General features: G+C 46.9%; 2 protein-coding genes across 4 annotated transcripts in view; one reads left to right on the top strand and one right to left on the bottom strand.

Annotated features, from left to right (window-relative positions):
• SRGAP2 (SLIT-ROBO Rho GTPase activating protein 2) overlaps positions 1–2053 on the bottom strand; it is a 115417-nt gene extending 113364 nt beyond the window's left edge. For all 3 annotated transcript variants that reach the window (XM_058819605.1, XM_058819604.1, XM_058819603.1), the window contains exon 1: positions 1852–2053. In XM_058819605.1, the coding sequence (XP_058675588.1) occupies positions 1852–1918 (67 nt within the window). In that variant the 5' untranslated portion in view covers positions 1919–2053. The remainder of the gene's footprint in view (positions 1–1851) is intronic.
• Positions 2054–4857: 2804 nt separating this feature from the next.
• Positions 4858–12424, top strand: FAM72A (family with sequence similarity 72 member A). Its single transcript, XM_058819492.1, has 4 exons — positions 4858–5040; positions 6977–7054; positions 8838–8962; positions 10845–12424. Exons 1-4 carry the CDS (start codon positions 4883–4885, stop codon positions 10937–10939), a joined length of 456 nt encoding a protein of 151 aa, XP_058675475.1. The 5' UTR covers positions 4858–4882; the 3' UTR covers positions 10940–12424.
• Positions 12425–14224: the final 1800 nt, after the last annotated feature.

Raw genomic sequence — 14224 nt, forward strand, 5'->3', positions numbered from 1 at the left:
GCATTTCTGAGCAGGCTGGTCCCTCCAGGAGATGGATCAGCACCTCCTGACCCAGAGCCACACCGGGAGAGGGACAGGGGAGCATCCCGAGGTACAGGCATCCCTGCCCTCGCCCCAATTCAGGAAGGAAACCCCCTTCTCCCAGCTCCTCCAGATCCCTTCCGCCCTCCTTAACCTCCTGCAATGCTTTACAAGGCCAAAAAGCAAAATAAATAAATAAATGAATAAATCCATGTGCTGCTAGTGCAATCCACTTTTGGGAGCACATTTCCAGGTCAATGACAGCCCCAGAGGTGAGCTGAGCCCTGGCAGCAGCAAGGAAGGATCCTTCCCATCTTCCTTGTTTGAAAAGGAAAGGAAGGATTTCTAATTTATGCAAGAGCTCAGGGGTGAGAGGATGTGCTTTGCTAATTCCAAAGCGTCCTTCCCGTGTTATTCCCAAATATTGTGACTGCCAGCTCGCATCCATCACGCACATTTTGATGGGGTAAATAATGAAAGAGCCTACAAGCCTCTAATTTGATGCTGACTGCAATTCCCACTTCCAAAGACAGCAAGAAAACAGGAATAGAAACTAAACCAGTCAAAGAGAAAACACACCCTTCTCCTTTCTAACTTTAAGAACCTCAATATTAAGAGAGAAAAAAAATCAAAATAAACTCTCAACACAGCTTCATATCTGCTCAAATAAGCATTTTTCAACATTAGTACCCAAACTGCTTCTAGGTGCAGGGCACAGGGGTCAGGGTAGGACAACACATTTTAATGATTTACAACCAACAAGCAAAACCCCCTCCCCAGCAGGAAAAATAACTGAGCACCTAATTGCAAAACAATATCTTAATTGTCAATTTGAATCTAGGTTTCCTCCTCAGATTTAAATCTGGCTTTTTTTTTAATTTTTTTTTCCTTTTTCAAATTGCATTGATTTAACTCAATCAACCCTGCCCGAAGGCCATCTTTCCTGCATGCTCTGAGCATACCAAGCAAGTTTCAACCAATTAGATAAATCACTGAATCTCACAACTTCCTAGCAGCCACGGATCAAGCCATGCACAAGCCCTAATTATTCTTTTAAATCCCGAAAACTTCACAAAAATAAGCAGCTAAGGAGGGAATTTCACCTTTTTTTTTTTTTTTTTAACCTAGGGCACATGATGGCCAGCTGAATTCTGCAGGAGACTTGCATGGTCATTGCAAATCCCATTTTTAATTCTGTTTATTATTCCCTGTGATGGCGAGAATAACGCTGCTGCATGAGTTTTATTCATTTATTCATTTTTTTATGTCTCTGTGTGTGTGTGTACACCCACACCCACACTGCAGCCTCGAGGTGTTACACTCCAGCACGGCAAGGAAAAAGCAGGGAATTGTGATGGGGAAAATCCTGAAAAATGGAAGTTTCCAGCACAAACAGCATGGCAGGGACCCCGGGGCACAGTCCCCCATCAGCAGCAGTGGAAATATGCTCCTGTGACACTGCACAGATTGTTCAAAGATTCCCATGACAGGCAGAGGATTAAAAAGCAATTCCCTGCCTCTCACATTTCACATGCAAAGCCGTGTCTGGGAAAGGCAGGCAGGGAGAAGATGGATCTCCCCGAACTCAAAAATGTGGGTATTCCATTAAAAATAACCTTAAAAACCACAGCACCGAAGCAGGAACTACCCCATGAGGACAGACACAGCGCTGCAAACCCGACCCAGCTTTGTATTCCCAAAAAAAACCCCTGCAAATTCCAGGCAATCTGCAAATGATTTCCCTCTTCCCCACCCAAACATCCACTGCAAACTCCTACAATCGCCAGGCAGGCTCGCAGGGAAGGGCTGGAAATAAAAACCATTCCTTACCTTTCACTTGAGTGTCGTATTCAGCTATGATCTCCTTATCCTTTTTGAATTTTGCTGGCGACGTCATGTTTCCTTGTCCAAAAAGCTGAATAACCTCGAAAGAGATCCACCACCAGAACACGAGAGACAGAAAAGGGAATTTTCGCCCCTCTCAGCACGACGATGCCTTGGCTCGCTGCTCGTCCTTCCCTTCCCCCCCCCCCCCCCACCCCGCAAAAAAAAAGGGGGAAAAAAATCAAAAAATCAGTCCATGGAGAGAGGGTGTGAGAGGGAGCACAGCAGCAGGAAAATGCAGATGTTGAGATCAGCGGATGGAAGAGGCGGCAGTTTTGTCTCCCTGCACCAAATCCTTGAGCAGCAGCATCAGCCCTGGCGAGATCCTGCAGCCCCAAAGGCTCTTCCTGATCCTCAATAGCACAGCCGGGGAGTGGAAGTCCTTCCGCACATGTTTGGTGTGGGTTTGGTTTGCCCTTTTTTCTTTTTTTTATTTTTTTTTTTTCCTCCTCTCCTCTTTTTTTTTTTTTTTAATTATTTATTTATTTGTTTCTTTTAACGGGCACGGAGATGATGCAAATCAAATCCCAAACGAGAGCGGCAGCAGCAGAGGGGAAGCAGCTTTTGGTTTGCTTGCCTGAAAACACAAAATAATAACAACAATAATAATATACATATATAAATATATTTATAAATTTACAGCTCGCAGCCCAAATCGGTGATGGGAAGCAAAGCTGCCCTGACACCCTGACATTGCAAATCGTCCTTTGAGCAGCAGCAGCAGCGCGAGGTTCCAGCTGCAGCCCCCAGGTGACCGAGGGAACGCCTACACCGGGACCGGGCTTGGTTCCTTTGGGATATCCCGGGGACAATTTGGGGTGCAGGTCCTGGGGAACCGGGGGGCAACACCCGGGGGTGATTTGGGGGGCAGCTCCCGGGGGAATTGGGGAGCAGAGATCCTTCGGCATGCAGCTCTGGTGGGAGCTGGGGCTCATCTGGGGTGCAGGTTCCAGGGGAGAATTTGGGATTGATTTGGGGTGCAGGTCCCAGGGGAGAATTTGGGGTGCAGGTCCTGGGTGGGAGGGAACTTGGGGTGCAGGTCCCAGGGAATAGGGGATGGTTTGGGGAGCAGGGATCCTTTGGGATGCGGCTCCGCTGGGAGCTGGGGCTCATTTGGGGCGCAGGTCCCAGAGGAGAATCTGGGGTTCAGGTTCCGGGAGAGAATACGGGGTTCATTTGGGGTGCAGGTCCAGGAGGAGAAGGTCCCAGGAGAGAATCTGGGGTTGATTTAAGGTGCAGATCCCTGGAGAGAATTTGGGGTTGATTTGGGGTGCAGGTCCCAAGGGTTATGGGGCTGTTCAGGGAGCAGCTCCCAGAGGAACGGGGCACCTTTGGGATGTGGCTCCAGTAGGAAAATTTGGGGCTCATTTGGGGTGCAGATCCCTGGAGAGAATTTGGGGTTGATTTGGGGGTGCAGGTCCCGGGGGAGAATTTGGGGAGCGGCTCCTGGGGGTGACGCGGCTCCAGTCGGAGCTGGGGTTGATCTGGGGTGCAAGTCCCAGGACGGAATTTGGGATTAATCTGGGGTGCAGGTCCCTGGAGAGAATTTGGGGCTGATTTGGGGTGGAGGTCCCAGGGGAGAATTTGGGGAGCAGCTCCCAGGGGTGATGCGGCTCCTTTGGGATGCAGCTCCAGTAGGAGCTGGGGTTCATTGGGTGAACAGCTCCCAGGGGAGAATTTGAGGTTGATTTGGGGTGCAGGTCCAGGGGGAGAATTTAGGGGTTGATTTAGGGTGCAGGTCCTGGGAAAGAATTTGGGGTGCAGATCCTGGGAGAGAATATGGAGTTGATTTAGGGCGCAGCTCCCGGGGGAGAATTTGGGGCTCATTTGGGGTGCATGTCCCGGGGGAGAATTCGTGGAGCGGCTCCCGGGGGTTCCGGGGCTGTTCGTGGAGCTGCTCCCCGGGCTGTGGTGGCTCCCCGGGCTCCGGGGCTCCCCCGGTCCCGCAGCATCCCGCGCTGCCCGCGGGCTCGGCCCCGCCGCCGGCAGCCCCGGGCACACCGGGCGCGCCCCCGCCGGGCGGCTCCGCCCGCAGCTTCTCCCTTTTCGGGTTTCTTTTCATGGGGGGTGATTTAGGGTTCCTTCCAGCGCCCGCTGCGCCGGGCAGGGCGGGACACAACTTTTCCCCGGCTTTTCGTTCCAATTTGGATTTCTTCCCCGTTTTTTTTTTTTTTTGGGAGGAGGGGGGAGCAGGGCGGGCGCGCGGCCGCAGCCCCCGCGGGAGATGCGCGGACGGGAGGAAGAAATAAATAAACAAACACGGCACCCGCCGGATCCGCATCCCGCCCGGGATAGAACAATGCGGGCGGCGGGGAGAGGAAGCGTGGGGGGGTCCCGAAGGGGGGGCCGGGGCTGGGGGGACGCGGCTCGGGGCGCTGGGGAGGCGGCGGGGCCGGCGGCGGGAGGGTGCTCGAGGGCTGCCGGGGGCGGCACGGGAGGGCCGGGGGTCGGGCGGCCGGGCGGGGCGATTACCTGGGCGCTGCGGAGCCGCCTCCCGCAGCCGGGCGTCCTCCGGCCGCTGGCGCCCGCCGCCCGGTCCCCCGCACCGGCCCGCCGCCGCCCCGCCCAGCGGCTCGGCCAATGGGCGCGGAGCGCTTGGAATGAGCGACGGGCGTTATAACCAATCAGACATTGCCGTGCCTAAGATGAGCCCGCCCCCTCTTCCCGCCGCTTGGCGCCCGTGGCTCCGCCCCGCCGGGACGCGAGTATGAGTGACAGTAGATACAACCAATAAAAGCGACGCACGGCGCGCCTTTCCACCAATAGCCAGGCGGGAGGGGTGGTGCCACCGGATTTTTTCAATGGGATGGGCGTGGGCTGTGGCGCCCAATGGGAGGGCGCGGTCGGGAATTCAAACTGACAGGTGGGAGCGTGGCCGTTGGTGCCGGACCGGGACCGGAACCGGGACCGGAACCGGGACCGGACCAGAGATAGAGACAGGGACAGGATCGGATCGGGACCGGACCGGGTCCCAGCCATGGCGTCCACCGGCTGCACCTTCGCGGACCGGTGCGTGACCGTGCTGTGCTGCCGGTTCTGCCGGCAGGTGCTGAGCTGGCGGGGGATGCAGGCGGTGCTGCTGGCCGGCACCGACACCGACACCGCCCTCTACTCCACCGACATGCCGCCCTCGGGGTAAGCACCGGGAACGGAGAAAGGGTGGGTTCGACCGGGGGACGGGGTCCTGCCAGCCCCGGGGGACACGGAACCCGGTGTCACCGGGAGAACGGGGCTGCAATGTGCTGGTGCTCACAGGGGTCCCTGGACAGGGAAGAGATGAGAATCTTGACCCCGTGTTTCAGAAAGCTGATTTATTATTTTATTATATATATTATATTAAAAGAAAAAATATATTCTATTCTATTATATTAACGTAATATTCATATTATATTATATTCATATAATAGTATGTAATTATATAATATATTATATATCTTATATAATATAATTATATATTCTATGATATATATATAATATATATTATATTATTGTATTATATGAAAATTATATACTAAAACTATACTAAAAGAATAGAAGAAAGGATTTCATCAGAAGGCTTGAAGGGAAAGGAAAAGAATGATAATAAAATCTTGTGACTGACCAGAGAGTCTGAGCCAGCCGGACTGTGATCGGCTATTAATTAAAGACAATCAATCACAGATGCACCTGTTGCATTCCACAGCAGCAGATAATTATTTTTTACATTTCATTCTTGAGGCTTCTCAGGAGGAAAGATCTTAGCAAAAGGAATTTTCATAAAATATATCTGTGACACTGCAGAGCACGGGTCACCCCATCCCTGCATCCCAGCAAAAAGCCAGGCTGTGCCGTGCAGGGCCAACCCAAATTTGAATTTATTCCATCCCTAGGGATGACACAGGCTCGGCAGGCACGGGAAGCTCCTCCTGCCCGTTCCCAAAGCGAGGATTAGAATTTGAAATAAAGATCCACAAACAGAACAAACCTGATCTGTCACTGCTGCCAGGGCTCAGCTTTCCCAGAGCCAGATTTGAATGGTAAGGAAATCAGGTTGTGAAATGACATGGTAATCAGAAAGTATGGGTTGCAGAGGAGATAAGCAGTCACAGGTCTGGGTTGAGACATCCCTGAGGTTTTGTTCTGTTTCTGAGCTGGGATTTGGCAGCAGTGTCCCCGAGCAGGGTTCTGATGGCAGTGCCACACTGAGCACCAAGGCTCTGGGATCTGCTGCTCTTTGCAGCTTCTTCTTCACTGGGAAGCCTCTTAGAGCATTTCCATCTTTATTTGTTAATACTTTCAAGGTTTCAGCACCAAAATCCACTTTTCTCAGTTCTAAAGAATTTTCAGGAATAATCAGCCAGGTCTGGCACAGCTCAGAACTCAAAGTTTTCTGCTCTGGCATCTCCTGCTCTTTGCAGCTTCTCTGCACCTGAGGATGCTCCTAAAAAAGCACTGGGAAGTCTCTGAGAGCATTTCCTTTTTATTTCTCAACACTTTCAAGGTTTCAGCACCAAACTCTGCTTCTCTGGGCTATTTTAAGAGGATTTTTTTATACTCTTGCAATGCCACGTGGGTCTGTTATTCAAATTTCCATATGAGTGGGGCTGAGAGTCATAAGGGAAGTAGAATAATGTGGTTTAAACCACCCAGCACCAATGGCAGCATGATAATAATAATATTAATGATAAGAAGAAGAAGAAGCAGAAGCCAGGTCTGGCACAGCTCAGATCTCCAAGTTTTCTGCTCTGGCATCTCCTGCTCTTTGCAGCTTCTCTGCACCTGAGGATGCTTCTAAATATGCACTGGGAGGCCTCTTAGAGCATTTCCATCTTTATTTTTCAGTACTTTCAAGGTTTCAGCACCAAACTCTGCTTTTCTGGGCTATTTTAAGAGGATTTTTTTATACTCTTGCAATGCCACGTGGGTCTGTTATTCAAATTTCGATGCGAGTGGGGCTGAGAGTCATCAGGAAAGTAGAGTAACGTGGTTCAAACCACCCAGCACCAATGGCAGCGTCACTTTGTGGTGACTTCAGCCCGGTGTCGTTGTGACCACCACAAACCCAAACTCTTGTGCATTCCCTTCACCCCAGAGCCGTGGATTTCACCGGGAGCTGCCGCTTCGCCGAGGTCTGCGCGTGCAGAGTGAGGAACATCGCCTGCCTCAAGTGGTGAGCTCGCTCACAGCCACCTCGTGGGCATCTCCGTGTGCCAGCCCCTCTGTGTGTCCCCTCCTGCGTCACCTCCTGCAGCTCAGGAGGATGGCCTGGAGGAGCAGCTTGCACATTCAGCGCTGCCGGGTTGACAATCAGCCTTTCTGCGAGCCCGCAGTGGGAACGTGACGGCGTTTTCAGGAGGATGAGTGTCCTGGAAGCTCCTGTGCCACCTGCCCGATGAAATGTGTGCCTCAGCACTGAGGTTTCCCTGTGAACAAGGCCCCAGCAAGGAGCAGTTACTCATTCTCTAATTAATGGAGCATCCTCTTGGCAGATTGGGGTGTCGGGAGCAGATGGAGCGCGCTGTCGCTGGAGTTCTTGGAGTTCTTTTATCCTCCTTAATAATGCCTGATATTTAAGGGTGGAAAAAACAATTCTCAAAGAGCTCACAATTATCTCAGAGAATTCTTTCAGCTCCCTGATGGAGATTTTTACCTTTTTCAGATTTGAGCAGCTAGGGGGGTGTGATAGAGAGAATTCTTTCTGAGAGAATTCTTTCAGCTCCCTGATTGAGTTTTTTACTTTTCTCAGATTTGAACAACTGGGGGGTGTGATAGGGAGAGAGAATTCTTCCAGCTCCCTGATTGAGATTTTTACTTTTCTCAGATTTGAACAATTGGGGGAGTTGTGATAGAGAGAAGTCTTTCTGAGAGAATTCTTTCAGCTCCCCGATGGAGATTTTTACCTTTCTCAGATTTGAACACTTAGGGGTTGTGATAAGGAGAGAAAACTCTCTCTGAGAGAATTCTTTCAGCTCCCTCATTAAGATTTTTACCTTTCTCACGTTTAAACAATTAGGGGTTGTGATAAGGAGAATTCTTTCTGAGAGAATTCTTTCCATTCCCTGATGGAGATTTTTACCTTTCTCAGGTTTAAACAATTAGGGGTTGTGATAGGGAGAGAAAACTCTTTCTGAGAGAATTCTTTCAGCTCCCTGATTGAGACTTTTACTTTTCTCAGGTTTGAACAATTGGAGGGTTGTGATAGGGAGAGAGAATTCTTGCTGAGAGAATTCTTTCAGCTCCCTGATGGAGATTTTTGCCTTTCTTAGATTTGAACAATTTGGGTTGCGATAGGGACACAATATTTTGGTTTTTAGGTAGAAGTAGAGAAACAGAAATATCTCACCAGAGCACATGAAAATGGATAAATGGTGGTTATGGTTTCAGTCTAGGAGAGTGGATAAAGGTCAATAACCTGTCCCAGAGCAGCTGTGGCTGCCCCATCCCCATCCCTGCAATGTCCAAGGCCAGGCTGGAGCACCCTGGCATGGTGGAAGATGTCCCTGCCCATCTGGATGAGATTTAAGGTCCTTTCCAAGCCAAACCATTCCATAATTCTCATTTTCATCACTCCTGCTGCTGGCAGCCTCCTGTGCACTGTGTACAGGTGGATTTTGAGTGTGAGGAATTCTCTGCTGGTTGGAATCACTGCCCTTCCAAAGGAAAACAAATAAAGAAATCCTCCAGCATTTGTTGGTATGTAAACTAATCTGGGTTACACAATTTAGGTTACTAAACGCTTCTCTGTGTGCCAAAGATCCAAAACTCAGATATTCTGTAACTCCCAACAGATGTTCCCTAAATATTTCAGATACTTGTTTCACCCCGTTCCCTTAACCCCATCAAAACAGCAGCATTACACAAAGCCCTGGCACTGGGAATGTTTAACTGGAGCTGGAAAAAGCCACCAAGATCCACCTTTATCCCCAGGTTCACTCTTTTCCTTGCCTTTTCAGTGGGAATGTTGTTGGCTATCACGTCATCTGTCCCTGCAAGCCCTGCCTGCAGTCCTGCAACAACGGGCACCTCTGGATGTTCCACAGCCAGGCCGTGCTTGGCATCAACAGGCTGGACCCTTCTGGTGAGGGACACCTCGGCTTCCTGCCCTTCCCTAAAATCCTCATCCCCTTTCCCTTGGCTTCCTGCCCTTCCCTAAAATCCTCATCCCCTTTCCCTTGGCTTCCTGCCCTTCCCTAAAATCCTCATCCCCTTTCCCTTGGCTTCCTGCCCTTTCCCTGAAATCCTCATCCCCTTTCCCTTGGCTTCCTGCCCTTCCTAAAATCCTCATCCCCTTTCCCGTGGCTTCCTGCCCTTTCCCTAAAATCCTCATCCTCCATCACAGAATTCACAGAATCACCAGGTTGGGAGAGACCTTCAAGATGATCCAGTCCAACCCAGTCCCAACAGCTCAACTCAGCCCTGGCACCCAGTGCCACATCCAGGCTTTGTTAAACACCCCCAGGGATGGGGACTGCACCACCTCCTCAGTCCCTGGGAATCCCCAAAATTCACGGAATTCCCAGAATTCACAGAATCACAGAATCACCGGGGTGGAGGAGACCTCAAAGATCATCAAATATAACCCAGCCCCAGCACCTCACTAAACCCTGGCACCCAGTGCCACATCCAGACTTGTTTTAAACACACCCAGGGATGGTGACCCCACCACCTCCCCAGTCCCTGGGAATTCCCAAAATTCCCCAAATTCACAGAATCACAGAATCACTGGGTTGCAAGAGACCTTCAAGATCATCTGAGTCCAACCCAGGTCCAACCCCTCAGCTCACCCCTGGCACCCAGTGCCACATCCAGGCTTTGTTAAACACCCCCAGGGATGGGGACTCCACCACCTCCCCTGGCAGAACATTCCAGAACTTTATTGTCAGATTATGCTCTTTTCTGACCCACAGATGGGGCAGCTGAGAGCCATTTTAAAAACTTTTATTCTATTTTCAGTCTCGTGTGAAGGGCGAGACAACACAGATGTTATAATTCACACCATCACAATCACAAGTTAACTATTTCCTAATTACAATTCATTATAAGTGTTTCTTGGCCTTTCAGCTTTTGCCACACCATGCTGTAAATGCCTCATTCTACAAATTCATTTCCCACACTGTCACCCTTTCTGTAAAACACTTTTCCATATAATATAATATAATATAATATAATATAATATAATATAATATAATATAACATAACATAACATAATATAATATAATAATATTAAAACACACAGACTTAAAGTACTGCATCCTTAACTTGTTGTTTACCTTTGCAACGACTTTTATTTTTTCTGTATCTTAAACTCTAAAACTTTAAACTTTCTTCCTCTTAACGTGTTAACAGAAACAATATTCGTTATATTATTTTTACATAATTGTTATATAATGATATATAATGTTATTTTTTAAATAATATTTAAGATATGTTAAATTTTATATGTTAATATATTTATATGGAATGTATTATATTATATTATATTATGGTATATTATATTATATTATATTATATTATATTATATTATATTATATTATATTATATTATATTATATTATATTATATTATATTATATTATATTATATTATATTATATTATATTATGGTATATTACATTATATGTTATATCAATGTTATAATATTACTTCTATAATTATTTTTATATTAGTTTTATATAACTATAATGTATTTTAAAATAATTTTATATATTTCTATAAGTATATAATAATATATTTACATAAATATATAAATATTTATCCTCTGAATTGGGCTGAAAAAATAAACAACAACACTCCCAAGATCACTTTGAAGGAAGATAGAAAATAGATTTATTCACCATGAACGTGACTTCCTGGCTTTTGCAGGGATTATTTTCTCTCAAAATAGACAGTTGTGAAACTTAAAAATAAGGTCACAGTCCAAAAATATCTCTTTTTTTCGCTCTCCTTTGTCTCCTTCCCACCAGGTGTGAATGTTTTGCTGTGGGGCAACCTGCCAGCTCTGGAGGAGAGCACCGAGGGAGACACGTCCTGCGCCTCTGAGGAGGAGTTCATCAGATGAATTCCACCTGCAGCATCTTCCCTGGCTCTTTGCTCTGGGTTTATTTCATTTCACCTGGTGGCTCATCAGAGCTTCAACAGCAGGGGAAAAAAAAACAACCAGGAAATTTGGAAAAAAAATCAAAAAAATTGAATTTTTCTCGCTCTTTCCCTGAATCTGCCTGAGCAGATCCACCTTGGAAATGCCAACACAAAGTGCATTTACTGAGCTCTGTTTTGCTTTTTATTCTTAACCCTCAACAGCTGATAATCCTTCTTTTCTTCTTCCCCGAAGCACTTTGCACAGAGCAAAACCTCTCAGCTGCTCTCAGTTCAAAGGAATTTTCAGGAATAATCAGCCAGGTCTGGCAGAGCTCAAAACTCAAAGTTTTCTGCTCTGGCTCTGGCATCTCCTGCTCTTTGCATCTTCTCTGCACCTGAGGATGCTCCTGAATATGCACTGGGAAGCCTCTTGGAGCATTTCCATCTTTATTTTTCAATACTTTCAGGGTTTCGGCACCAAACTCTGCTTTTCTGGGCTGTTTTAAGAGGATTTTTGATACTCGTGCAATGTTACGTGGGTCTATTATTCAAATTTCCATATCAGTGGGGCTGAGAGTCAGAAGGAAAATAATAAAACCACGTTTGATTATTATTGCTATTAATAAAACCATGTTTTATTATCCTGGTTTAACCACCCAGGACCAATGGCAGCATAATAATAATATTAATAATAATAATAATAGTAATAAGGGTTCTGTCTCTACAGAGATCAAGTTGATGGTTTTTCTCCCTGATTAACCCTAAATTTGCAGTTTCTTAGTAGAACTTCAAGGCTACAATGGAGTTTTTCTTCAGGGCAGCAATAAAACCCATCCACTTTCATATATGTAATATATATTTTTTTATATATATAATATATACATATATATATTATTTTTTCCCCTCTCCAAAATAAAACTCAGTCATGAAATTGGGTCTTTTCAGAGAAAGCAAAAAAAATAAAAGTTAAATATTTGGTGTTCATGCCAAATTTTCCATCCTGAGCTGCACAGACAATCTGGTTCCTGTAGGTGATGAATTCAAAGCTCATTTTCTGAGTTGTTAACAAACCATCATGTTTAATTTCTGAACTAATTCTGTCCCCTTCAGCTGCTCACCTGAAGGCCACCAATAAAAAATTCCAGATAAAATCATATCAGGGATCAGAGGGAACTTTTAAATTTGGATTGATGCTGAATAAATCTCTCTGTAGGCTCCTGTGATACTTGAAAGGGGTGCAATGAATTCTCTCAGTGTTTTTACTGCTCATTATCCATTTCTTAATTAATGGCACTACCTCTTCTGCACTGTTTAAATGTATATTGTGTATATTTGTATGTGTGTGTGTCTTGTTTTGAATTCCTGTGTTGTGTCTGCCCAGGAAATAAAAGCTTTGGACTCTGGAGTCTTCAGGGCTGTCATAAATATGGATGTGGAATGATATCGGATAATCAAAACAATAAAACAGCAGCTTGGATTAAAAGAGTGGAATAATTGGGGTTTTAGTGTTATGAATTTGTTTTAGACAACCCAAAAATAGATTCACTGACAAGCCTGACAGTTTCTCAGTCTCAGTTAACCCTTTATAACTCAATATCCCAATTTTTGCCAGCTTCCTGTGATCACTACAGCATCAAGCTGCCAAGGTGACACCTCAAAATTTATTTTTTTTTTCTCCAGCAGAATTCACGAGCTAAAAATAAATCTGATTATTTTTGCATAAGCACCACAACAGTTCAAACCTAATTGTGCCTGTTGCCTCCTCTCCAGCACTTGTCATTTGTAACCTTCACCACTCTGAGTCAGCAGCTCCTCTCCCACAGGGAAGCAGGGGATGAATTCCTCATCAAATCCATAATTCTGGGTTTTATTTTTGCTCCCCATCTGCACACACAGAACTGGAAGTTCTGCCATGAACTCGCTCCAACAGGCCTGTGCAATTAAAGCAGCTCACCTCATCAGCTGATGAGCCAGACCTTAATTCTGGAAATTAAGAATGGGGCAGCTTTTGACGGAGTTTAGACCTTTCTTATTGGCAATAAAGAAGTTTTAGGTATTGTACACAAAGCATGCAAATATCCGCTATTGCCCCAGCTGTCATGGATGTCACCAAGGTAATCAATCATGTCCAGGGCTGCTCCTTTCTGCCTGAAATTAAAAAAATATCTGACTGAGCACTTTGTGTTAAAGCCACAGCAGCTCATTCACAGAGCCCCAGAGACTGGGGCTGTTCCTAAGGATCACCAGGGTTATGGGCAGATTGAACCCCAAACTGGCACAAAACCAGATCAGAAACGCTGCCAGGTCCTTCACCCCACCCAAAGCTGTGTTTGGAACAAACAGCTCAGCTCTCTGCTTTGTTTTCTGTCTGATTTTTGAAGGTGTTGGTGCTCCCTGCAAAGTGCTGTGGAGCCCTTGGAGGGTTTTGTGTGTAAAAACACCAGGACAGGTAATGGAGAGACCCAGGGTGGATCCACCAGCAGGAATCTGTGATCCAGGAGGTCACAGGTCCTTCACCTCACCCAAAGCTGTGTTTGGAACAAACAGCTCAGCTCTCTGCTTTGTTTTCTCCCTGGTTTTTGGGCACATCAGAGGGGTTGGTGCTGTGGCACAGCCCTGCAATCTGCTGTGCATCCCTTGGAGTGTGTAAAAACACCAGGATGGGTAATAGAGAGACCCAGGGTGGATCCACCAGCAGGAATCTGTGGTCCAGGAGGTCACAGGTCCTTCACCCCACCCAAAGCTGTGTTTGGAACAAACAGCTCAGCTCTCTGCTTTGTTTTCTCCCTGGTTTTTGGGCACATCAGAGGGGTTGGTGCTGTGGCACAGCCCTGCAATCTGCTGTGGAAAACACCAGGACAGGTAATGGAGGTACCCAGGATGGATCCACCAGCAGGAATCAGTGCCAGATCTGTGACCCAGGAGGTCCCAGGTCCTTCACCTCACCCAAAGCTCTGTTTGGAATAAAGAGCTCAGCTCCCTGCTTTGTTTTCTGTCTGGTTTTGGCACATCAGAGGTGTTGGTGCTGTGGCACAGCCCTGCAATCTGCTGTGCATCCCTCGGAAGGTTTTGTGTGTAAAAACACCAGGACGGGTAATGGAGAGACCCAGAGTGGATCCACCAGAAGGAATTAATGCCAGATCTGTGACCCAGGAGGAGCTGGTGAGGATTCCCAGGCAATTTGGATGTGATCTTTGCTGTGCAGCCCCTGAATCACAAGGCTGAAAAACAGGAACTGCATCCTAAGGCCTTTCCTTCTGCTCAC

Source organism: Ammospiza caudacuta, chromosome 24 (genome assembly GCF_027887145.1).
Source record: "Ammospiza caudacuta isolate bAmmCau1 chromosome 24, bAmmCau1.pri, whole genome shotgun sequence".
NCBI classification, from domain to species: Eukaryota; Metazoa; Chordata; class Aves; order Passeriformes; family Passerellidae; genus Ammospiza; species Ammospiza caudacuta.

Excerpts from the sequence above, each read along its gene's own strand:
- FAM72A (XM_058819492.1), top strand. The coding sequence starts at position 4,883 with ATGGCGTCCACCGGCTGCACCTTCGCGGACCGGTGCGTGACCGTGCTG. Across the intron at positions 5,041-6,976 it reads ACCGACATGCCGCCCTCGGG|AGCCGTGGATTTCACCGGGA; the intron begins GTAAGCACCGGG and ends CCTTCACCCCAG. Across the intron at positions 8,963-10,844 it reads CAACAGGCTGGACCCTTCTG|GTGTGAATGTTTTGCTGTGG; the intron begins GTGAGGGACACC and ends CCTTCCCACCAG.